General features: G+C 50.1%; 1 protein-coding gene across 4 annotated transcripts in view; it reads left to right on the top strand.

Annotated features, from left to right (window-relative positions):
- The window catches only part of LOC144726440 (dual specificity mitogen-activated protein kinase kinase 6-like), a 53,890-nt gene extending 30,350 nt beyond the window's left edge, over positions 1-23,540 (top strand). For 2 of the 4 annotated variants that reach the window (XM_078605160.1, XM_078605159.1), the window contains exons 2-12: positions 12,106-12,175; positions 14,134-14,182; positions 14,896-15,009; positions 15,315-15,434; positions 16,428-16,544; positions 17,383-17,434; positions 17,859-17,986; positions 20,058-20,135; positions 21,526-21,665; positions 22,181-22,226; positions 23,265-23,540. In XM_078605160.1, coding sequence (XP_078461286.1) covers positions 12,106-12,175; positions 14,134-14,182; positions 14,896-15,009; positions 15,315-15,434; positions 16,428-16,544; positions 17,383-17,434; positions 17,859-17,986; positions 20,058-20,135; positions 21,526-21,665; positions 22,181-22,226; positions 23,265-23,354 — 1,004 coding nt within the window. In that variant the 3' untranslated portion in view covers positions 23,355-23,540. Of the gene's footprint in view, positions 1-12,102; positions 12,176-14,133; positions 14,183-14,895; positions 15,010-15,314; positions 15,435-16,427; positions 16,545-17,382; positions 17,435-17,858; positions 17,987-20,057; positions 20,136-21,525; positions 21,666-22,180; positions 22,227-23,264 lie in introns of all 4 variants that reach the window. The other 2 variants (XM_078605157.1, XM_078605158.1) reach the window with 1 other exon arrangement.
- The last annotated feature ends 1,246 nt before the right edge of the window (positions 23,541-24,786 follow it).

Genomic DNA, 24,786 nt, shown 5'->3' with positions numbered 1-24,786 from the left:
ATTCTGTAACGCTTTCCAGGGAGGCAATTTGTCCTCTGAAGGTAACTGTTGATTTGCGAGCTGACGGGACACTGCCAGTGCAAAAAGCAGTTGCATATTTGGACTTAAACTTTTTTCTGTTATGGTTTTTTTTCTCCAATTTTTGAATGACCATTTGACATATTTTGTCCAGTTTTTTTAAATAGGGAAACTTCCTTATAACAATACAACTTTCGAAGAACATTTAATTCATATTGGATCATCAAATGGACAGAGCTGATGCATAATTGCACTCGACCTTACTATTAAATTGTATTAAAGGAGTCTAGAAACGCAGTCCAGCTCTCTCGGTTGGTGATCAGCATTTAAGAGTCAGCATCTGAACATTTGTTTTAAACTGGAGGAATCCGATTAGCTATAAAGCTCTTTTTCACAGATACACAAACACGATACGAGTGCAAAGTATAGGAAGGGTAAAATATACAAATAAAACTACACGATTTGTACTTTACCAGGTAAAAGCCCACTGAGCTATTAGCATATTTTTCAGAAGTGACCTGGCCACATGCGATAGCTCAACAAAGTGGCTCTTCATTTGGAAATGTATAGCAGCGAAAATAATGTTAAATACTCTAAACGCACGTTCAACACGTGCCAAACCTTTGGGTAATGGACCCACAGTATTGCACCCTCCCCGCCTCCCCTCTGGGGGTTTTCCAGGCCAGCATGCAAATTCACGATATGCGCGGTCGCAAATATGGCACCGGTGGAAATAAAATTAATACGGGGGACATGAACAGAGAGAAGGGCCCTAAAGGTGACAAACACGCGCGCAATAAATGCTTGAGACTGCGTTGCTCGGCGTTTTTTGTTGTTGTTGCTGGGATCGTTGGGCCGTGTGTGTTGGTGCCCCCGTAGTACGACAGCGTGTGGCGTCTGTGGTGCACTACGGTTAAGCGAACGTTGTCACATCATTCACACCGCATGAGTCACTGGGTGTGTCAGACAGCGGCGGCGGCGGCGGCGAACTGGGGGGGGTAGGGTACATTAATGTCTGTAGACGGTCTTGAAGTTCGCAATACTTTTGGCCCCATTGACCTTAAATTAATGAAATAAAGCACTCGACTCTGGGATGATGTTTATTTATTTTTAACGGCGTGCAGATGGTGTCTGCACACGCACACACACACATCCACGTAACGATGTTGTGTTAATGTGTCTAGCAAAGTGAGTCGTGTCTTAATTGTGTGCGCGCGTGTGTGTTAATGTGCACAACGATTTTGTATTTTGTGGCTCGGAAATGATGTTTATTCCCCCTTTTAACGGAATGTTAGCGAGGGATGGTCTGCTGCAAGGGACCTGCGTGACACGGGCGACGCTGCAAAATTGATCGGATGGCTCCGATCTTTTCTTCCGCGTTGTCTCCTTTTTTTAGCGGAATGTTCGAGAGGGTGGTGTTGTTGCTGCATTACGACAGACAATTGTGTGAACTCGGGGGGGGGGGGGGCACTTGCATGAGACGAGATGACTCTGTTTCTTCTTCTGCAAACCCGTTGAGGGGTTTTGGGGGGGTCTTTTCCGGCACACAGGGAACAAACCTGCCATGCAAAAAAATACACGCTGCGGCCGCCACCCAGACAAGCGGGTTGCAGTGGGGTCCCATTGGGGGTTTCTGCGACTGTCGCTGGCTGGCAATTTTTCCTCTCGAAACCACGAAAAACTCGCAGCTGTTTCGTGCCGTTGTGTGCCTCTTAACAGATACCTCTTGTTGCATGTTTGAAACGCAATTAGCCGGATTTTGTTGTTTTAAAGAGGAAAAAAAATGTTTGAAGATAAACATTCGCTTTAAAAAAAAAAATCTGAAATGCTACGCTCAGTTTTAATGAGGGATCCGTTTGTCTCTAACTTTTTTGTTGGGTGGGCCCGGGTTTTGATTTGTCCTAAGGGAGATTATAGACGAAGCCTTGAAGCCCGGCTATCCAATTAATCGAGTATTTTTACCCCACCTATTAGGGTCAATTTCTCCATGAATCGAATACCCCGAAATAGTTGGATATTAATCTCACCTCTGTTCCCGCGTGTGTCCTCAGAGACATACTCATCTGCAGATAAGCACTGACAATGCCTTTTAAAAAGGGGGCCTTAGTGATTGATCACGAAAAAAGTTTATGATTTATTTTGATAGCTGATCAATCAATATTGAACCCAAACTTTGGTTTAAAAACATCATAGACTTTTGTACGTAGTCCATGCGCCAACGCAGAATCCATTTCCACTGCAGGAGGCAGTTAAATTTCGATGAAAAGCTTTCGTGACTGCAGGGATTCATCTTCTTGGTTCTTTCGGTAAAGTCACGTAGAATGGAAATAATAAAATAATTATTCCCATTCTACATGACTTTACCGAAAGAACCAAGAAGAGGAGGCAGTTATTTAGCTATACAAATTTGTGTGCGTGGGTTATACAATGGCGACTACGTGATAAACAAACTTGTTAAATACGGTTATTGTGTAATTCGCTGGTTGGCCATTTAAAGATGTTGTCAAAGCTCAAGTGTCGCCATCTCTCTGGTGGTATTAACAAGTCGTGTATTTGCTCTGAGCCCATCGACGACGAGCACAATGCAGTACACGGGGCAGTGTGCAGTGAATGCGGTGTTTGCCGTTGTTCCGTTGCGTGCCACGTGTCACCATGGAGCAGTTTGGCCCGGAGGAAATTGGCCATCCATTTGGGGATGTAACAATGGAACGAGTCGTCGGTTGGAATCGAATCTTAACGATCGCGCGATCGCATGCATAATCTGAAGGACTCTATCCTTCGATCAAGTTGCCACTACAAATCGTGACAATTTCATTGAATTGTGAGGGTGAGGGGGGGCCTGCAACATCCAAGTCACGTGTGCAGGGTGGTCCAGATCTACTGGAACCCCCGTTTTATACTCTAAAACTTTATATTTTTCAAGTAAAGTTTACATGAAACAGAAATGAATATGCAAAGGAAGAAAATGTTAGGGCTCGATTAAGTGGGGGGTCACAAGACATCTGGACCAGATCTGTGCCAACCTCCCTGTCGTGACTGTCGGTCGTGGTGAGTCATTTAACCATACTTCACCACACCACGTCGTCACGTGTACCACGGTGGCAAGATGTTGAATGTCTTGCCTGGTATACAGGAGGTCGTGGGTTCAGTTCCAATCCTGATGCCTGCTGTATATTTGGAGTGTGTATGTTCTTTCCGTGGTCACGTGGATTTTTCTCCGCGTCCTTGGTTTTTCCCTCTACATTTAGAGTGTTTGGCCGCTATGCATTTCTACGTGATGAGCCGATTCGTTGAGCTATCATTTGCGATTGGCAGGATGCTTCTGAAAAAGAGCTGTGTAGCTCAGTGGCGCCCTAAGCTGATAAAAAATAAATAGTTTACATCGATATCGTATGGACAGCATTGTTCCGGGAGTGAGTTGGAGCCATTCAACCAAACGTAAAAAAAAACCTCCCAGGCGTTTAAGCGACATTTTCAATAATTCGGGAGTAATTAGTTTTGGCGTGATAATTACAATTTATTATAATAACGCCCCCTCCCCCTCCTCCAGCACCAATCCCACACCTCCATCATCGCAAGTGGAGTTTGCTCGGGGCACAGCTGAGCCAGTGTTGTTGCTGCTGCAGCACCACGCACAGGGAGAGAGGGAGACCCCGGTGATGGTGTTATGCTCGTTGGCTGGAGCTGTGTGCGTGGGTATAAATACTCGCAATACACAACCGACGCCCATTTCCAGGAAAAGGTCCTGCACAGGGCGCGGCAGTTTTCTGCAAATCCCCCCAACCCCTCCACCACCACCACCACCACCCCAAAGTTGATTTTGTTCAGTCTGTTATTAATAAAGCCAGGGGAGAGGGTTGTTGTTGTTGCTGTTGCTGCCCCGTCTGTTTGGTCTCTCGCAACCTCGACCCAAGATTGTTCACCCCAAAGCAAAGACAAAGTTGTAGCCTGCAACGGGCAAGTGCTGTTAGCGAGCGCCTATGAAAACCGGACACGGTACACGAGGGGGTGGGTGGCCAACACCACGCTCGGCCGCCTTTGTCTTCCCAGTGGTGACGTTAACTGCACACCGAACCGGGTGCTCATTTGAGGCTGAGTCGACCTAGGGGAGGCCCAGGACCGGTTCAGATGATCGTCACTGGGTGTTGGGCCGTGAGCGGGAATAGAACTCAGGTCGCCGGGTTCGTGGCGCGCTAACCACTACACTACCGCTCCCCACTAATACCTCACTCAAAATATAAAGATCCCCCGTGTAGCCTTAACAAATTATAGGGCCAAGTGCAGTTAGCGACCACCTATGAAGGCCGGCATGGCACACGAGGGGGTGGGTGGCCAGCACCACGCCTGACCGCCTTTGTCTCCCCAGTGGCGATGTTCACACATTGCACTAGGTACTCATTTGAGGCCCAGTCGACCTAGGGGATGCCCAGGACCGGTTCAGATAATCGTCACCGGTGTTGGCCGCGAGCGGGAATTGAACCCGGGTCGCCAGGTTCGTAGCGGAGCGCGCTAACCGCTACACCACCGCTCCCCTCTCAAAGCCTTCGTCAAGTTTTAAATGAAACGTGCACTCCGGTCTTTCCCCCGCATTCAGAGTTCGTGACAACAAAGCGTGGCTGCTGATATCGATTGTCCGTTCTGATTAGAGTCTAACTGGTGAACGTTAAGCCTGTAAGATCAGTAAGTTAATAGATTGCAATTGTTTGCACGTGAATAAACATGAGAGACGGAGGATGATGACGTATTTGTCATTGCAGTATCTACCACTGTACATAGTATTTGTACCACAGTACTGTGTATGTACTAATGCTATGCTCGTACTACAGTCGGTGCAATGGAACGCTCCCTAGAAGTTGCCTGGTTAAAGAATAGTTCCTTCCGAAATTAGGGTTAGCGCATTACTATTCTTTTTCTGGTTGTTCACCAAATTTAATGGATTTTTGCAGGCAATGTTTTTTTTGAATTGGGATGTTTGGCAAATATCAGTTACATGTGCACGTTTGTGTGTGTGTGTGTTTTCGGCCAGTCATCTCAGTCAGTCAACCCATGGCACCTGCTGCGTCTGTCCCGTGACCTTCTGCCAGTGTTGTTCTGAAGCGGGTTGACAGAGCACCGCGGTTTTCTAGGCAGATCGTGGCCGTGCGGAGCGTACGGCGTGGGGTCGTCAATGAGCCTTTAATTTGGAACCTCCGCTGAACTCCGCAGAACTCCGCCGGCGGTCTTTCAGTTGACCCCCGCGCCATCCAATAGTCTCGCTGCGATCCCAGATTGGGTTCTGGAATTTCAGACGGATTCGTGAAGGGTCGAGCAGGTCTCGGTGTCTAATGGGGGCGCCTAATGGGGCACACCGTTAAACGCCACACTTTAAATACACGTTAACCGCCAGACGGAATGAGCAACTTACACCATCTGCTTTTTGTCTGCTGCCGGCACTCGCCCGCTTGCGTATGTGAGGAAAGTCCGTGACCACCCATCCATCGCTTCATTGACAGGAATTTTAGCAGGGGGTGGGGGGGCGGGCTGATCCTTTTGCAGAGGAGGGAGGGGGGGGGGACATGGCCTCCGGCGTCGCCCACCTGAGCCCTCCTGTTGAAGAACGATTGTGCTTTTTTTTATTTTACAAGAATCGGTGCTCGTTTTCGATTGGCTCGACGACATCCGAGAATGGTGTCAGGAAGATGTCCACGCACTACCTGAGCATGTTGACGACGCAAGGCGGAGGAGACGAAAGTGGAAACGAATGGCGAAATGTGGCATTGGACACCTGCAGGGCGTGCTGTGGCGACGAGTTCGTTTTTGGTGTACCCCGAATTTGTTTTTATCAATACTCCGATGAACCCCCCCCCCTCACCACCTTGAGTGACCTTGGCGGGAGGGGGGGGGTAGCTCCAAAGCCTTTGCGCAGTTTGCTTATTGCCCCATGGCACCGCCACTGCACCCAATGCCACGGAGTTCTGGGGGGGGGGGGGGGGGTGGCTTCTGCTGTCGCTGCCCTGAAACGCTGGAGAGAGGCAGACGCGTTAATGGCACACCGGCTTCTGTTGCGCGGACAGCACGTTGCGAGCAATGCTGTACACGTGTCGACCACAGCACTTGCGTGTCAAAGCAATAACCCCGCTCGGTAATGGGCCCAACGCTCTTTAAAAAAAACCCAACACCCGGTGCTCGCAATTGGAACACCGAGTTCCTCAGTGGCTGTTCGCGAGTTTCATGCCGGTGCGACCTCACGATAGATTACATAACCAGATGATAATATCAGCTCGGGTTTTCTGGTGGCTGAAGTCGCCCAACTTTAGTCGGGGTCACATGTAAGACAACACTGTAATGTGTTTTTCCCCTCTTGTGAAGCTGCCAAAAATGTTCTACCCCCGGCTTCCATCGTTGTTAAGTCAACAAGAACACCAAGTCAGACGTCGCGTACTTCACCAGCGTGAACCGACCTCTGCACTTTTAATCCCTCGCCGTGGATGTTTCCACGTGATAAATATTGCTCCTGTGCTTAACAGGGCTTAGGGCCGTTGTTTGACGAAGTAAATTATATAACTCTGTTGGGAATATATACATGGTAATCATCGCCTCCGAACTGTGCAAAACTTGGCAGGACCCTCCTTAAAGGGAGTCGTGCTGACTCGGTGAGGCTTTCCATTTGGTAAACGAGCAGAGTAATTATCTTCTTGCGTGTGTTGTACGTTTGTTGAACTTCTATCTCACTGTGCGTAGCCAACTCCGTGCATAATTGGAAGTGCGGTGAAATGTTCAGGGGCTAAATGCCATCGTGGACGTCATGCTGTCTGCGAGAGGGCTTCAGGAAAGGGGAGTTCGTGTCGTTTTGATATCCCTCCTCCATTGAAGGAGCACAGACTAACATAATACTGTCGTAATAAACTCAAGATTGGGATCTATTACTTTTAAAACAAATCGTTGACTTGGTACGTGGTCGATTCCTTGCAGGCTTTAGTAATGCAGGTGTTGTCGTGTAATGCAAGTGAAATTGGAAATCCAAGGCCCCTGCCACCTCTTACGATCGATCCTATGGTTTAATCATCCACCTCTCATCCATGCATTGGCTGATTATATCGCTCCATATTCTCGGTGGACGTCCTCTTGGATTCGTTCTGTCCGTTGGCTGCCACTCCCATCATTCTTGACCCATCCCATGACCGACCGTACCCTTCCCAAGCCCCACTCACTTGATTTTCCAAACACTTGGAAATTATGTCATTAACCTGCGTATGCTTCTCTAATCCACGTGCTGCTCCTCTGGTCTCTCCCTCAATCTCTCTCTCTCTCTCGGCCTAACGCATTTTCACATCTTTCATTAAATGTATTCGATGGCTGGCTCACGTCAACTTTTTAAACGGCTTCTCTCCGTTAAAAGCCACTCTGGTGATCATTTCCACCGCGCGCCTTTAAATCGAGCGACGGCACATGGAATGAATAACACGTGTTGCCAGGACACACGCGTGCGCGTGGCTCAGCTCAGATTTTCACCGCGCATGCCTTGCCACTACAGCTGGTTCTGTGTGCTCTCGTCTGCAGACGCTAGGAGGAAAAAAATTTTTAGGACAAGCGCAGGTACTGTAGTTAAGGGGTTTTTTCCTCTCTGTTGGCAGTTGGGGGCTATTGTGATTGTCGTCGTGGCCATTATCGAATTGGCGGCCTGTTCGGCACCAGAACGCGTGAAAAAAAACGCCGCATTCATCGCCGTCGCCAAGAGCTGTGGTGGTATCTTAAAAAAACTATCTTCGTACCGGCACGAAAAATATTTCTGGACGATGAAATGGGGACGGGCCACCGTGCCAAAGCGTGATGGCGAGATTTAGAGTACTCAATTCACTAAAAACTATTACATAAAATTGTTGGGTTTTTTCTTTACCCCCCCCCCCCTCTTATTTTTTTTCTCCCAAGGGCAGGAGGACGCCTGCGCTGAGCGAGTTGTAGTGGCATTAGCCGAAGGGGTAATATTAATCTAAGTAAAATTGCAACAAGGTAATACTGTAGTCGGTCTGACTCTTCAATCACAGAGGGCTTGGAGCCAATGATGGTTGTGGAGCAGGGGCCGTGTGATCTTCATCCTGGCACACTCGTGCACAGGGTCAATCATGCGCCCGCTCACTCCCTCGCCCGCTCACTCTCTCGCCCGCTCACCCGCTCACTCGCTCACTTATTCACACACCCGCTCACTCCCTCGCCCACTCACTCCCTCACCTGGTCACTCCCTCACCCGCTCACTCGCTCACTCATTCACACACCCGCTCACCCACTCACACACCCGCTCACTCTCTCGCCCACTCACTCACTCACTCACTCGCTCACTCGCTCACTCATTCACTCACACCTGCTCACTCCCTCGCCCACTCACTCACACACTCGCTCACCCGCTCACTCACTCATTCACACACCCGCTCACCCACTCACACACCCGCTCACTCACGCACACGGATCGCTCGCTTGCCAAGTCCGGCCCTCCGTTGTTGATGGCACATGGACCTTCTGTCCTCACGCCTACCCAGGCCTGGGGTCACAGGGACGAGGAGGATTGTGTTTTCATTCCCCGGCACCTCCCCCTGAAGCTCCCAGTATTTATATTGCCCGCTAATGCCTCTCACGAGCGGTCAGGTCATGGCTCCAGAAAAAAAAAGTGATTGTTTACATGCAGCGAGCGCACAGAGTTAAAGCGACATTCTGAACAGATTAAAACATTGTTCATAATCAACGATTTTTGGGTTTAGATCGCGTTATTTATAAATGTGTCGTAACCCTCCACCACCCGACACGGCCAATCAGTAAAAAAGTGTCACGTTGACAAAAGACAAATAGTTCACTGCTTTAACCCACCGGTGTGTTGAAGCGTGAAACCACAACATTTACAATTTGAGTACGACGTTTCGCTGGTAATTGCATCCAGCATCATCGGGCAATTCGCCAGAATGGTGAGGCTCTGCTGTGTCTCCCGTTCTTATATAGAGCAGCAGTAGGGTGACGTCATCATTAACTCATTAACTCATTAGGTGCAAAGATTTGAGGGGGGGTTATTGTAATTATATACTTGATTAGTAATAAGGCTAATGTTACGATGATGGAGGGTTACGACACATTTATAAATAACGCGATCTAAACCCAAAAAATCGTTGATTATGAACAATATTGGTCGCGAAAGCCTACGTGTTAAACTAAAACATTGTTGTTGTTCTTGCACAACGAAACGTAGATATTCACCTGTACACGAGTCCGTGGCACAGCCGAGGTTTGGATGTGTTTGTTGCAATTAACAAAGGGTTGTGGAATGTCTGGTTTTTGTTTGCTGTTCGTATTTCACGTCAAATGTTGGCGGTCGCGAGCATTTCTGTATGAGTACGCACACTTATTATGTATGCCATTACTTAAGATTCTATAGAGTGCAGACAAAGGCAGATGATTGCAATAGTTTTGACTTATTATTTTAATTTTAAATGCACGGGGCATGCCTCCATGAAGACAAACGTCTCTTGTATAGCCTTTAAAGACGCTTGTGGCAAGTGCTGATGTAGGAGAGTGTGTGTGTGTACTTGTGGTGAGCGGTAGAATAGCGGTTAGCGCGCTGCACTACAAACCCGGCGACCAGAGTTCGATTCCCGCTCACAGTCAACACCAGTGACGATTATCTGAACCGGTCCTGGGCCTCCCCTGGGTCGACTCAGCCTCAAATGAGTACCTGGTGCGGTGTAAACCTCGCCACTGGGAAGACAAAGGTGGTCGGGCGTGGTGCTGGCCACATATCCCTCGAGTACCGTTCTGGCCTTAATAGGTGCTCGTTAGCAGCACTTGCCCCTACAGTCTGTTCAGGCTAAACGGGAGACCTTTGTCTTTGTGTACTTGGGGTAATATTAATAATACACGTAGTTATAACGCGTTGCCCCTGATAAACCCTAAAAACTAAATTTTCAGTGCACACAATCGCATACCTGTCAACCCGTGGTAAGTGCCTCGCTTATTACAGACAAATTCAGATCTTATTGGTCACCCCGTGCCCTAATTAATCTCAAAGTTCATCCTAAAAAGTCTTATCGCAAAGGAGAAACACAATTAAATAGAAATCTTTTTTTGTACCCGTATTGAAACGGCTGTACGCCATATGGACCTGAAAACACCTAAATTTCACTGTACAAACTCTCTTTGGTTTTTTCAGTAAAGTCACGTAGGTAGAAAAATCAAACAAAAAATATATCACGACGTTTCGATCGCAACACAAGCGGTCGTCCTCAGGCGGACAAAAAAATATAATCCAACTGCTGAACCAACTTATTTTTCTACCTACGTGACTTTACCGAAAGAACCAAAGGGTATGGTTCCCTGTACAAGAATACGGGGTGAACCGTATGGGTTGACGGCTATGCAATCGTGCCCAGAGAGAACACGCGTACACGGAGCGAACATACGGCGTGTGTTTGCGCAGCGGGAGAGATTGTGTCTTCTTCCCTACGTGGCCAAGTTGGGTGGACATCACGAGGGTTTAATGGCCGCCCGTATACTTTATTGCCCCTCCTATTGCACTTTGCCCGTTGCCACGGCAACGCAGAGGTGGCCTCTTTGCGTTGCCACGGCAACGCAAAGGTGGTGGTAGCCGCGCCCTGCCACCGTCGAACTCGCGCCACTCTGGCCAGAGGTGGGGCCCGCGGCTGCCTCCAAACAGCCACGAGGTGGACCTCAGCGGTCCACAACTTTCTTGGCACCAGGGACCGATTTCGTGGAAGACAATTTTTTCACGGACCGGGTTGGGGGGTGGCGGTCATCATTGGGTCTTTCCCCCTTTTCAAAGAAGCTGTCCAGTGACGTTTGTTTTTTACTCATTTAGGCTACGGGTTAGCAGCTTGTGGGCTTACCACAACTGTGACTGAGACAAGTGAGCGGTACGGGAAAGAGACACGGATGGAAGTTGTAAATAATAAAATAATGGGGTTGGCCACGCGCGGCCTCACCGCTCTCACCTCGTGCTGCTGTGCGGCCTGGTTCCTAACAGGCCATGGACCGGTACCGGTCCGTGGCCCGTGGGTTGGGGGGGCCCCTGCTCTACCTAGTAAGCGAGGCAGCATTGATGTCCGTTGTATGTACGTATCCATAATGTACGTTTTTTTTTGGGGGTTATGTCACGTCAATATAAATGTGTCGTTAAACCCGCCACCACCCGACACAGCCAATTGGTGAGGTTTGTCACGTAAACACTACGTGCCAATTCGTTAGTACAGCACACCGGTGTGTTGGAGAGCAAATCCACAACATTTACAATCTGATTACGACGTTTCGCCAGTAATTACAAGTAGCTTCTTCAGTCGCCTGTTGTGTTTAAGCGATTTAACCCCCAAAAAAATATTTCGGATGATATTGGTCGCAAAAGCCTAGGTGTTAAACCGCATGTATGTATGTTGAACTTTTTTCGCACCGTACGTAGCCAACCGCGCTAATCGGAGGTGCGGGGGAACGACAACAAACTAAACACCAAAATCAGTTCTAAAGAAATGAGTTTTAAATCTTAATGATTGCAAAGTGCATAGCTCCAGTGGCTTCCTAATATTGGAAGGAAGAGCGTTCCAGACGGCCGCAGAACCGCATCTGAAAGCGCGCGATGCGGTGACCGTCTTTGTTCGACGGCCGCTGCCGCTGCTGCTGCGAGGATGACCGGGTTCCACGTGACGGTTGATGCTTTTTGACGAGATCGGCAAGGTGTTGCGGTTCATTTGTGGCAATCATTTTGTGTGTAACGAGTGCCACCTTCAAATTTCCATTTAAAGCTTTCGTGACTGCAGGGATTCACCTTGCGTTGTGGCCGAAACGTCGTGAGAATTGTATTTTATTATGTTTTATTTTTATTATTTTATCATTTCCCTTCTACGTGACTTTACCGAAAGAACCAAGAAGACGAGTGCCACCTTACAATGCATTCGTTTGGCAACCTGAAAACGTGCCTCTTGTGCTAAACATGTGTGCCTCTGATGGCCGCGATCGCAGCTCCAGCGCTGAGCACGCCCCGGGGTTGGTTTTGTGTCCGCACTCGGTTTGCCGGTACAGCCGCTAAACCCCAAATGCTGTGTCCTCTCGCTTTGTCAGCAGGACACAAGGTGAAAAAGCGGCCTCCGCTCACCATCACCAAGGAGGTGTTCGCGCCCACGCCGCCCACGACGTGAGTGCTGCCCCGTCGGCCTGCCCCGTCGGCCTGCCACGCGCAGGCCGTCCTGCGGTGGCGAGATGTTAAACTCCCTTGTCTGGTATCCAGGTGGTCGTCGTGTCTTCGATCCCGACCCTGAGGACGCCTGGACATTTGGAGTTTGCCTGTCTTTCTCTCCCCGTGGTCGCGTGGATTTTTCTCCGGGTCCTCCGGTTTTTCCCCTCCACATTTAAAATCAACACGGGATAAGCCGCTTCGTTGAGCTATCATTTGTGTTCAGGTCGTTTCTGAATAAGAGCTATATTTTGATTTAAAGCTTTCATGACTGCAGGGATTCATATTCTTGGTTCTTTCGGTAAAGTCACATAGAAGGGAAATAATAAAATAATATAAATATAAAACAATACAAATTCTCACGACGTTTCGACTGCAACGCAAGCAATCATCATCAGGTGTGAAATCCATTATTTCCCTTCAACGTGACTTTACCGAAAGAACCAAGAATATAACAGCTATATTGCTCAGTTGGCCTTAACCTGGCGAGATAAAAAAAAAGTTTCGTTTAGTTCTGCTTCTTTCCATATGGCGGGGTGCGGGGTGGCCAGCGACGGTTTTATGTTAGTGTTTAGTCTGTTGAGCCATTCTGACGTCTGCGGGCATGGTGAAGATGATGCGGATGTCTGTGATCGAAGCGGGGCAGTGTTGGACGATGTTAGTGGGGGGCCAGGCGGAGGCAGAAGTGAACGCAGTACGTGGGAGATGCCCTGTGAGAGAAGAAGACGATAATGACGAGGGATGATGGCGTACGCACGTATGTACATAGCCAACCGTGGCTAATCGCAGGTGCGGGCAAATGGTGATGGTGATAATGGCGGTGAAGGTGATCATAACGATGACCTAAACCATGTCACGCCTTCGTAAGTGATGTTAAAAATGTAAATAATCACATGTCATTAGGAGACCACCTACCTTGTGCCAAATGCAATCCACAGCTGTGCTTGCTGTAAAGTGGACGGCGCTGTGTGAAAATGACACTGTAATGGAGTGGAGGAGGGTGGTGGTGTTTCTAACTTTTGGGTTTTTACAGTTAAGCTGGGCAAGCTCCCACCTTTATGCCAGCATACAGGTTACATTTTTCACAGTAAGGATTCAGACTCGCCCATAATAGAGGCTTTTTGTGTTAGATCGCGTAAATCTATAAATGTGTCGTTAAACCCTTCACCACCCGACACAGCCAACTACCAGTAAGGGGTTGTCACGTAAACAGAATGTGGCCAATTCGTCACTAGTACAGCACACCGGTGTGTTGGAGAGCCAAGCCACAACATTTACAGTCTGAGTACGACGTTTGATCGAGGTTGGGTTTTTATTCTTCCTTCTATAAAATATATTAAGTCTTTAAAAACTAGCATTTTGCCCATCCAAGGGGACGGGTGTATTGCAGTAAATCTGAAACTTGCAAACGAACAGCAGACCGCGACGTGGTATTCATTGCATCCATTCGTGTGCAATTTGTAAGGCCGCGGTGACACAGACTTATTTAATTTATAGGTTATAATCCCTTGTTCATCATGACGTTATTTTTAGTTCGCGTGACGTGAGGGTTCTGGCTTTGTAGCTGAGGAGGGGGGAGGAGGCGTTTCACCCTCCCCCCCATGTGGAGTGACGTCACCCGCTCATGATTATTAATGTGGGGGGGGGGGGGTGTGTACATTTGGAGGACGTCACCCGCTCATGATTATTAATGAGGGCGCCTGTTCGATGTGGAGTGACGTCACCCGCTCATGATTAATTAATGAGGGGTGGGGGTCCACGTGAAGGACGTAACCTGTTCATGATTATTAATGAGGGGGGCTGGTCGACGTGGAGTGACGTCACGAGCGTTAACGACATTCCTGGGTGATTATAGTAGTAGTATGCGCGCTTTATAATTCTCATAATATGTTTTGAATTTTTATTTTGACTCTGCTTAGGCCACCAAGAGATCTTGATTCAAAGGCATGCATCACTATTGGAGATAAGGTTCGTATGCACTCAATAATACCACAGTGACGGAAATTCAAGCAGTTCTATTACTTACCCAATGTGCGTATGCACACAATCGGGTACAGGGTGTATTCAGATGCACTGTGTGTGTACATGCCACGTATTGATTTGTGTTACGTCACAGGGCGAACGCAGTGCGAATTTATGACTGAGCTTACGGGCTACAATCATCAGTCCACTGCAGGATGTTAGGCCTCACCACACCAATTGATACCTCACGGATCTACGACGGCACAATCTGCCATGCTCATACACACAGTTTGTGTAGACGATGTCATAGTTGAATGTTAAGGGTCCTTCAACCAATCCAAGGCGGGCGGTAGACGCCGTTACGGATTGTAGAAATATACCGCCTGGGTGTGCGTGGATGTCGCAGCTCGTCGGTGACGCGTGCGACGGTTTCGACCTCACCGCAGTTTGGCGATTCTTTGATTTCCCACTTATGGGACATGTACGACGCGCATCTCCCGTGCCGCATCCGAGCGCGGCTCGGCGATGTCCACGGCCGTCGCGGGAGAGACGATCCCGGCACTTCCACGGTCGGTGGTCGTCGACGATGTCTTTGTTCGGCACGTTCGTTTTCCCGACCCGCGAAGCAGCAGATATGGCCGCGGAAATAACGTGGTGTCGCCGAGCCGCCGGTCGCGCCGGTCGTTGGTGTGTGACGGGAACCACCTGCGTGTCCGCAGAACTTTGAGGTGAAGGCCGATGACCTGGAGACCCTGAGCGAGCTGGGCCGCGGCGCCTACGGCGTCGTGGAGAAGATGCGGCACGCGCCCAGCGAGACCATCATGGCCGTCAAGGTGAGAATGACGGCGATCAGCTCGCGGCAAAGGTGCAGCCCTGCAGTGGCTTGCTCTCACCTGCGCCGGCAGAATGACCTCCGCTATATGGAGCCCCTGTAGAGAGGGTGTTTTGGCCTACTCGTCCGTGATGGTCAGATGTCTTGGAAGAAGAGGGAGTATCGACACTTTGCTCCGCCTACCCCTGACCCCGGGCGTGGTACTGGCCACCCACCGTGCCGTCCTTCATAAGGTGCTTGCCAACAACATTCTGTGAAGGTTATGCGGGGTGGTGGTCTTTGTCTTTGTGTGCGTGGCTGCCGCAGCGCATCCGTGCCACGGTGAACTCGCAGGAGCAGAAGCGCCTGCTCATGGACCTGGACATCTCGATGCGCACCGTCGACTGCCCCTACACCGTCACGTTTTACGGAGCGCTTTTCCGCGAGGTGAGAGCTCGAGAGGGTGACCCTCGATTCGCCGGGAGCAGACGGTCCCCGTGACTCGTTCACTCTGGTAGCGTCGAGCGTCCGTCTTAAGTTTGACGTTGACTTTGTCGTGAATTGTCCCCCAACCCACCCCCTCCCCCCCTTTTAAACAAGGTCACACTACAGGGCTGAGCGCAGGGGGTCATTTCAAACCCATCGCAAACGGGCATTTGTGCGCTTTCAGATGCGCTTCTGCGGCCGGCTGGGATGCTCTTCCTTCCGATGTTAGGATGGCCACTGGAGCAATGCACCTTTAAATCATCGCGATTGAATAGTCATTTCTTTAGAACTGCTCCCCCCCCCGCACGTCCGATTATCATGGTTGGCTACGTACGGTGCGAAAGAAGTTCAACATGCATTCATCGCATGCAACTTATACGAATCCCAATATCTTTTTTCGTCTTTACACGATTCGATTGCATGCATCGTGAGCGTAAACATTTGCGTGAATGGATGCGCCGCTCCCACCCCTATTATGGGTGAAGTATTTCCATATGGCTGTGTTTTACGTGCCGGTTGCTTCGGCGGTGTCCGGTCGAGGGGCTCGCTCCCGCCGAGCTGGATAGACTCGCCCTCGTTGTAGGAATGTGGAATTCCCACCGCTTTCTTGCCACCAATAGAACGGCTCGCACGTCCGTGTGTGGCCGCGAAGGGGGTGCCGCGAGCGGCAGTACGGTGGTCAGCACACTGCGAGACAAACCCGGTTCCCTAAGTTCTATTTCCGGTCACGGCTATGTGAACCGGTCCTCCCTTAGGTCGGCTCAGCCTTAAATGAGTACCAGCTGCGGCGGTGTGTAAACATCAGCAATGGGGAGACAAAGGTGGGCAGGTATGGTGCTGGCTACACCTGCGCCCTTTGAGGGTTATTGCCTGCCTTGATAGGTGCTCACGAACGGCACTTGCCTCGACATTGTTTGGCTATACGGGTGACCATTGTCATCGTGGGGCTTGCAGGGCGACGTGTGGATCTGCATGGAGCTGCTGGACACGTCTCTGGACAAGTTCTACAAGAAGGTGATCGAGAAGAAGCAGACGATCCCCGAGGACATCCTGGGAAAAATCTCCGTCTCCGTACGTCTCCCGTGTCCTCACCTCGCCCGTTCGCAGCCTCTGATCGTCATCGCCACGCTTGCTTGCTCGCTCGCTCACTCTAGATGGACGTGAATGTTAACGATTTCGTGTTTGATAGAGCCGCCCTCCTATGTGGCGCCAAAGTGGCGAGATGTTAAATAACCATACCACGCCACGCCACGTCACATGTACCACTACGGCGAGATGTTAACTACTTCGCCTGGTATACAGGAGGTCATGGGTTCGATCCCGACCCTGATGCCTGCTGTATATTTGGAGTTTGCATGTCTCTCTCCCCGTTGGTCACGTGGATTTTTCTCCGGGTCCTCCGGTTTCTCCCTCCACATTTAGAGTCAACGTGAAATTAGAGTATTTGGCTGCTATACATTTCCACGCGATAAGCCACTTCGTTGAGCTATCATTTGTGAAAGCCAGGCTGCTTCTGAAAGAGAGCTGCATAGCTCCGTGAGGCCTTACCTCGTAAAATAAAAATAAAATAGAATAGGATGTGTTGTGGCGTCTCTCATCTCAACACGTTTGAAAGGGCACCCCCGCTGGCAGCTGCCCCTGTGGGCACAAGGTGATTCGGCACCTCCGGCAACTTGTTGTCCTGCAATTGGGCATTCGTGTCCGCTGCCAGTAAGGGGAGCAATGATTTGCTCCGTATTATCCCAATTTACTAACCCGTGGTTAATTCAACTTGGTGGCACTGATTTTGTCAACGGCATACTGTGCAATCTACAATGCTGAGCCGGTTTAGCAAGCGGGCGTACGTGAAGTTAAATATTGCACTGTAATGAGTGAAACAATGTTCCTCTTACGTGTGCCCTCTCAACAGATCGTCAAGGCTTTGGAGCACTTGCACAGGAAGCTGTCCGTGATTCACAGAGGTAAGGGATTGTGCTGTTGTCGAGCTCCTCCACACACAGCTGCTTGCTCGCCCATCGTCCACCATCGTGGACTGTAATTGTTGGCGGTGACTAGGAGATGTCAACTACCATGCCTGATGTGCAGGAAGTCGTGGGTTCGGTCCCGATCCAGACGCCTGCTGTATATTTGGAGTTTGCGTCTCTCTCTCTCTCTCTCTCTTTCCCCGTGGTCCGATTTTTCCCTCCAATTTATAATTAACATGCATTTGGCTGCTATGTATTTACATGCGATAAACCACTTAGTTGAGCTATAATTTGCGGCCAGGTCGCTTCTGAAAAAAAAGAGATGAAAATAGCTCGGTGGGGCCTTACCTGATAAATTCACAAGTAGTTTCTAGCTTAATAATTTGTTTCCCAATCCCCGCCCGCTTGATTTCCCCACTAGATGTGAAACCTTCAAACGTGCTCATCAACACGCAGGGTCACGTGAAGATGTGCGACTTCGGGATCAGTGGCTACCTGGTCGACTCCGTGGCCAAGACGATGGATGCCGGTTGCAAGCCCTACATGGCAGTAAGTATGTGTGCATGTCGGATGTATGTTGTACGTATGCATTTTGACCGAATGCCTCGTTTGCCGTTTTGTCTCCCCGATTTTATGTTTGCGAACAAATGCGATGCGCATCGCTGTACTCAAATGAAGACGCGCTCCTTCCACGTGTAATTAAAGCAATAAGTTGGGGGATGTGGGTCTTATATAATTATTATCTGGCATAGGTGTGTGGGTGAATGCGCGTGCACACGCCAGATTTATGTACAGAAGCTGTATTGACGCCCCCCGGGGCGCAAGTTTAGTCTGGGGTGCGTCTTACTCCCCGGAGCGTCTCGTAATCCAGAGGATGTGATGGTAAATCATTAGAAAGCATCGCCCCCACCCCCTCCACGTGTTGTCCTGGCGGACGTGAGCGAACACTTGACCCCCCTGCAGGCTTTGCTCCTGCGCAGAGCAGGCAGAGCTATTGGTGGTTGCAGGTTGGGTGGCGCCCTCTGCTGCGCGTTTTGGTGTGCTCGTCACCGCTCGATGGGTTTAATAATGATCATCACCGCGCTGCAATCGCCCCGCGGACGCTTTCGCCCGACCTCGTCCAATCTCCGGAGCGTTTTTAAATCCTTTATATTAAGTTTGCTTGCGTGCTTGCTTGCTTGCGTGCTTGCTTGCTTGCTTACGACCGTGCAAATCTTTCGGTCGTTTTTTAACCCACTTCCCGTGATCCAATCGAGCTGACATTTTCCACACAGACTCGTTGTGCGAGACAATTAATGTTCGTGAAAAAAAATTCCCAAAATGTTACACTTTTTAGGCAAATTTGTTTTATTTTACATATATTCAAATAGAACTCATTCATGGCTTTGGCTGAACGTCACATTGTAAGAGCCCAGAGTGTAACCCCTCCACAGGCCGTGGCGGAGTAGCGCAGTTGGTAGCGCCCTCGCTTCTCATGCCAAAGGTCGCGGGATCGTATCCCCGCGTCCTCCACAGTCGAATATATTTTAAATCCTTTATATTAAGTTCGCTGCCACGCATATAAAGGATTTATAGTGAAAAACTTTGTTTTTACGGGTTATACTTATTTGTTTTAAGCCTGGTTAGCGCTTCAGTGGGCGAGCACGTGGACAGATCACGTGTCGTAGTCGCGGGGCTGCGGGATGTCCCTACTGGACGTCTCTGACAAAAAGAGCTTCATAGCTCATCGGATTCCTGGAGTATAAATAAATATTCTGATTCTGAACACGGAGGCAATGGGGCTCTGTCCACAACAAACTTTGGACATTATCTCCTTTTCGGTTTGGGTTTTCTCCGGCTACTAAAAACATTTCTGGCACAACACTCATGAATCGTATTGGACAAACAACCCAATATATCAGGGCCATCCCATGAGCGAGTATTTTTGATCTGTAAATAACTGCTATTACAGTATCATCATTACTCTTACATTGCCAGCAGCACGGTACTTTACGGCACTTAACAATACATCTAGGTTATTTGATCTTTAGAATTTGACCTATTTTTTTCTGCACGTGAAAGCTCTGCCTATTGTTATTTTGTGGCGGTGACGTGTCATGTGTGTTGTCATATTGTTGGGAGGCGTAATTTCAAAATCTACCGTGCTTTATTCAACCAGGTAAGAGACGGCAAACATCTTGATAATTGGTTCTTTACCCTTCTATCTGGCAACAAAACTGGCACCTTTTTACAAGGAGTCATGTTTGCATAGACCGCAATACCTGCAGTCATAATACAAACAAAAGAACATAACTCTGATAATGTGCACTGTCCTTAAAGTTGATTGATCCACACCCGAGACAGCTTTCCTTAGAGCCTAGTCTCATATGGGTTGGACCAGATGACGCCAAAAGGCGCACAACTCAAAGACAATGCACCATCAGAGTATGAGAGCTCGGGGCAAGCATTTACACTATGGGAACCTCATTTGCCAGTAAAAATATGATAATTGGTTCTTTACCCTTCTATCTGGCAACCAATTATCATATTTTTACTGGCAAATGAGGTTCCCATAGTGGCAAACATCGTATTAGCAAATGAACCGCTGTGTGCCTTTTGCTGTCTCTCTTCTTGTCTACAGCCGGAGAGGATCAACCCTGACTTGAGCCAGAAAGGTTATAATGTCAAGTCAGACATTTGGAGTCTGGGCATCACCATGGTAAGCGGAATGCACGAATGAAGTTTATTACGTACCAAAGGAGAAAGAGGTGGCTTCAGGTTTAGGAGACGTAGGGAGAGAGGCAGGAAGAAGCTATGTACGTGTGTTGAGCTTCTTTTGCACCGTACGTAGCTAACCGTGGATACTCGGAGGTGGGGGGGGGGGGGGGGAAGGATTCCACCTGAAGACGGAAGCTTGTGTTGCCTCCGAAACGTCGTGATTTTTTATTTTACTTTTATTAATTTTAATTATATTTTTTACCTACGTGACTTTACCGAAAAAACCTAAGAGTATGAATCCTTGCAGTCACGAAAGCTTCAAATCTAGAAGTAACAAAATAAGCACGAAGAGCTACAATCGGAGGTGCCAAGCGAGACGCAGGGAGACAGACAAAGGGGGGGGGGGGGGCGGGGGTGGGGGTGGGTGTGTGGGGGGTTTCTGAGACCCCCCCCCCCCCACACCGTGATGCCGAGGCGGCTGTGTGGGACGTTTCCCCGAAGGGAGTTTGGGCGAGTCCCAAAATTAGACCGACAGCTCACAGGACAGACGGGCCCCCCCCCCCATCCCCCCCCCCGTCCCCCCCACAGCAGGCAGCACAGACAAGAGCCCAGATAGTAGAAGGATGCGTCTTGCATTTCGCGACGGCTGCAGTGTGTGGACTGGAACTCGGTTTTTTTTTTGTAATCGGGGCTTTACCGTAGCGCCGTGCGTCGGTCGCAGCGACGCGGGCCCACGCGGCGCCCGGGCGGCGGTCGCGGCAGTGGGCCGCCTGCACCGAGAAAACCACAACGCGGCCGCCCTCGCTGAGCCCAGGAGCCAGTGACGGCTCGGGCCGCTCGGCCTGAACCTGGCGGGTCCGATTGTAGAGCGGAGGGAGGGAGGGAGGAAAGGGAGGGAGAGAGGGGAGGGAGGTAGGAGAGGGAGGAGAGGGAGGCAGGAAATGGAGGGAGGAACGGAGGAGAGGGAGGGAGGAGGGGGAGGGAGGATGTGAGGCAGGAGAGGAAGAGAGGGGGAGAGGGAGGGAGGAACGGAGGAGAGGGAGAGAGGAGAGGGGAGAGGGAGGATGTGAGGCAGGAGAGGGAGGGAGGAGGAGAGGGAGAGAGAAACGGAGGATAGGGAGAGAGGAGAGGGAGGGAGGAATGGAGGAGAGGGAGGGGGGAGGGGGAGAGGGAGGGAGGGAGGGAGGAAAGGGAGGGAGAGAGGGGAGGGAGGCAGGAGAGGGAGGAGAGGGAGGGAGGAACGGAGGAAAGGGAGGGAGGGGGGGAGGAAGGAGAGGGAGGATGTGAGGCAGGAGAGGAAGGGAGGGATGGGGAGAGAGAGGGAGGGAGGAACGGAGGCGAGGGAGGAGAGGGTGGTGTGGTGAAGCGAGCGAGCGTGCTTGCCGTGGCAGATCGAACTGGCCATCCTCAAGTTCCCGTACGAGTCGTGGGGGACGCCCTTCCAGCAGCTCAAGCAGGTGGTGGACGAGCCGTCGCCGCAGCTGCCCGCCGACCGTTTCTCCCCGGAGTTCGTGCAGTTCGCCGCGCATTGGTACACCGCGCACGCACGCGCCACCTGCTACACGTTCTTGTGTTGACGTTAACACGACTGATGCCGTCGTCCAGGCCAATCGGGCGAGGCTTTTGAGTGCACCGAACCAAACACTGAAGGGACTCTACCCCACCTAAATGTGGCTTCCTGGCCGGAAATCTGAGAGAAAACAGTGTTGATGTTGTTGCCTTAGAGGAGGAGACTCATTGTATGTTAATGACATCTTGTTTGTATGACACTCATTGTATATTAATGACATCTTGTTTGTATGACACTCATTGTATATTAATGACATCTTGTTTGTATGACACTCATTGTATGTTAACGGTATCTTGTTTGTCTGACACTGCATGTTGGAAGTTAGCAGCCCAGAGCGTGCTTTTATTATTTTTTAAACGAATGGCCGGTCGAACGACGCATAAACTTTTTTACGTTAACACTTTACGACGGTGCGTTGTGATATCTTACTTAAAGTTCAATGTTTGTATCCCGTTTTTTTTAAATTTTTATTTCAGCCTGAAGAAAAACCCCAAGGACAGGCCAACTTACGCCGAGCTGATGGTAAATGCGAACATTCTGATCCTCTGGCCCACTGGCCCACATACATGAATCAGAAACTTTATTCATACTGGAGGAATCCGATGCTCTATAACGCTGTTTTTCATAGGCGTGGATTTTACCCAGAGTCCTCCGGGTTTTTCCGTGCATTTGGCTGCTAGAAATGTCGACGTGACGATAAGCCACTTCGTTGAGCTGTCATTTGTGGCCTGGTTGCTTCTGAAAAAGAGCTACGTAGCACTAGTGGGCCTAACCTGCTCAAATTAAAAGAATACACGTAGTTTAGTTTGTATTGTAAACCAACCTTGGTGGACATTGCTCATAGTGGACACTGCCCGTAGTGGACACTGGTAGCATTTGCCACCCAATGTGGGTACCGACCTCTAACCCCTTGCTTGGCTCTTTGCTTTAATCGTTGGTGGGCAACCTCACCCAGCAGGGGTCCCCCCCCCTGCACTTCCCAGGGATGAGCGTGCAACCGTGCAACGCCTCTTGTGTGCGGTAGAGGTCGCAACGCGCACGGCAGATCGGAGTTGGAAGGCACAGCAATGCGGCTGGCGCCCGGGGATCTCTGGCCTCGTGCCTGCCGCGTGTTGCTGGCCATGATGTCATCGACGTCCTGTCGCCCAGCTATTGTCGTTCAAGCTTTTACACAAGCCTCGGGCTTCTTCGGGCCCAACTACGAATGTAATTTCGGGACGAGTTGGGAGCGACTGTGTGGGTCGCCGTTGGCCCGCGGGAATCGTTAGTTGCAAGGGTCCTCGTATACTTAGGCACGTGCGGTGGTGAGATGTTAACTCGCTCGCCTGTTATGCAGGAGGTCGTGGGTTCGATCCTGACCCTGAGTGACGCCCGTATATTTGGAGTTTGCATGTTTTCTCTCTCTCTCCCCGTGGAGAAGACTGAGGAGAGAGACAAATATACAGGCGTTATCAGGGTCGGGATCGAACCGACGAACCCACGAGCGCCTGTATACTAGGCGAGGTGGTTAACATCTCGCCACCGCGGCGCTCCTCCTCCCTCCCCCCTTGTGTGTTTCAGGAGCACCCGTTTTTCAAGATGCACGACACCAAGGAGACGGACGTGGCCACGTTTGTGAAGCAGATTCTGGTGGAGTCGCCGTCGCAGTGAAGGGGGGAGAGAGAGCCCCGCATGACCTCGACCTCGACGGAAACACAACCCCCCCCCCCACACACACCGCCCTCACCCCCGCAGGAGGGTGCGACATCTGCAGGATTTTAAAAAATTAGTTTTTTCTAAGCAAGTGTACAAAACTGTAACCTGTTCAAATACCAATCGGCCCTCTCAAACGGCTGCTCGGAGAAAGAAAGAGATATATGTAAGTGGCGGTGAGCAAAAGGATGTTTTGCTTTGCGGGAGTTCGAAGCCTGCGACGTTTTTGTGAGTGATCTTCAGCGGAGTTCCTCTCCGTGATCCTCAAATCCTCAAGCGCGCCCCTCCCGCGTGCCGGCCAGCACACACCGCACGCTGCCGCCACCGTTCCGGTGCCGTGGAGCGGGTTGCGATTTTGTTGTTGCTGCTGCTGCTGTTGTTGGTTGGTTTCGAGAATCCTTAAAGTTTCCGGCAAGCGCGACAGTGTCCCCCCACTCGCGAGAACACGGGCTGCTGCAAGGGGGTCAGTCGTGCTTCACAGCGGTGCAACGAGCAGCGACGGTTGTTTTACGGCCCGTTAAATCTACCGCGTCGGCAGCCCGCGTCTAAAACGGGTGCAGTCAAATCCGTTGTTGTTGTTGTTGTCGTCGTTGTTTTGCATTACTTACAAAGTGCGTTCGGTTGTTTGTTGTTGTGTTTTTTTGTATCGACCTCGCCCTAAAACGCGACTCGGCGTAGTGCGGTTAAGATGAGTCCCTTCTTTAAAGGCGGGGGGGGAGGCGGGGCAGGGGAGGCGGGGCAGGGGAGGCATCGAGCGGAGGGTTGTAACAAAACGACGGTGATGGTTGCCGTCTGCCCGTCCCCTGGAACCTCCAAAGATTCGTGGTCCTGCGGGACCTATCGGGGTCTTGCAGCAGTTTCTGAGGCCTTCACACTCGTCAGCATTTACACCACGATCAGTCGCGGGGCAGGGGGGGTGGGCCCGGGGGGAAACGATATGAAGCAGAATGATCCGTGATGGTGATGATGATGTTTGTTGATTTGTGAGTGGCTGTGCGTGGTGTGTGCATCGATGGACAGTTTTAGTCAAATTGTTATTTTCGTGTCTTAAGTAACTTTTAATAAGTATTACATGGTTGTTATAGTGTACGTATTTTTTGTGTGTTTGATGGTGGATTTGATTTGGTTTACTTCGTGTTGCCTGAGTGCGTAGTGAGCAAGCCCCTTCACCACCCACCATTTATAGAAATGAGGCACAATATACTCGACTTTTGTTTTACAAAGGACCCTGTAAATGTCACACTTCTGTTGAATGTGTTTGCGGGAAGAGCTTAAAACAACATTCATGGCTTGGCATTTGGTGGAATTAAGGGCCGATCGGTCACTCGGAGGCTTCTTTGACGTGTTTTCGATCTGATTTAAATTCTGGTCACTCAGGGGCTGATACACG

This window comes from Lampetra planeri, chromosome 23 (assembly GCF_965212315.1).
Source record: "Lampetra planeri chromosome 23, kcLamPlan1.2.h2, whole genome shotgun sequence".
In the NCBI taxonomy this organism is placed as follows: Eukaryota; Metazoa; Chordata; class Hyperoartia; order Petromyzontiformes; family Petromyzontidae; genus Lampetra; species Lampetra planeri.
Note: the sequence above shows the minus strand (reverse complement) of the source record. Positions and strands in the feature narration are given on the sequence as shown.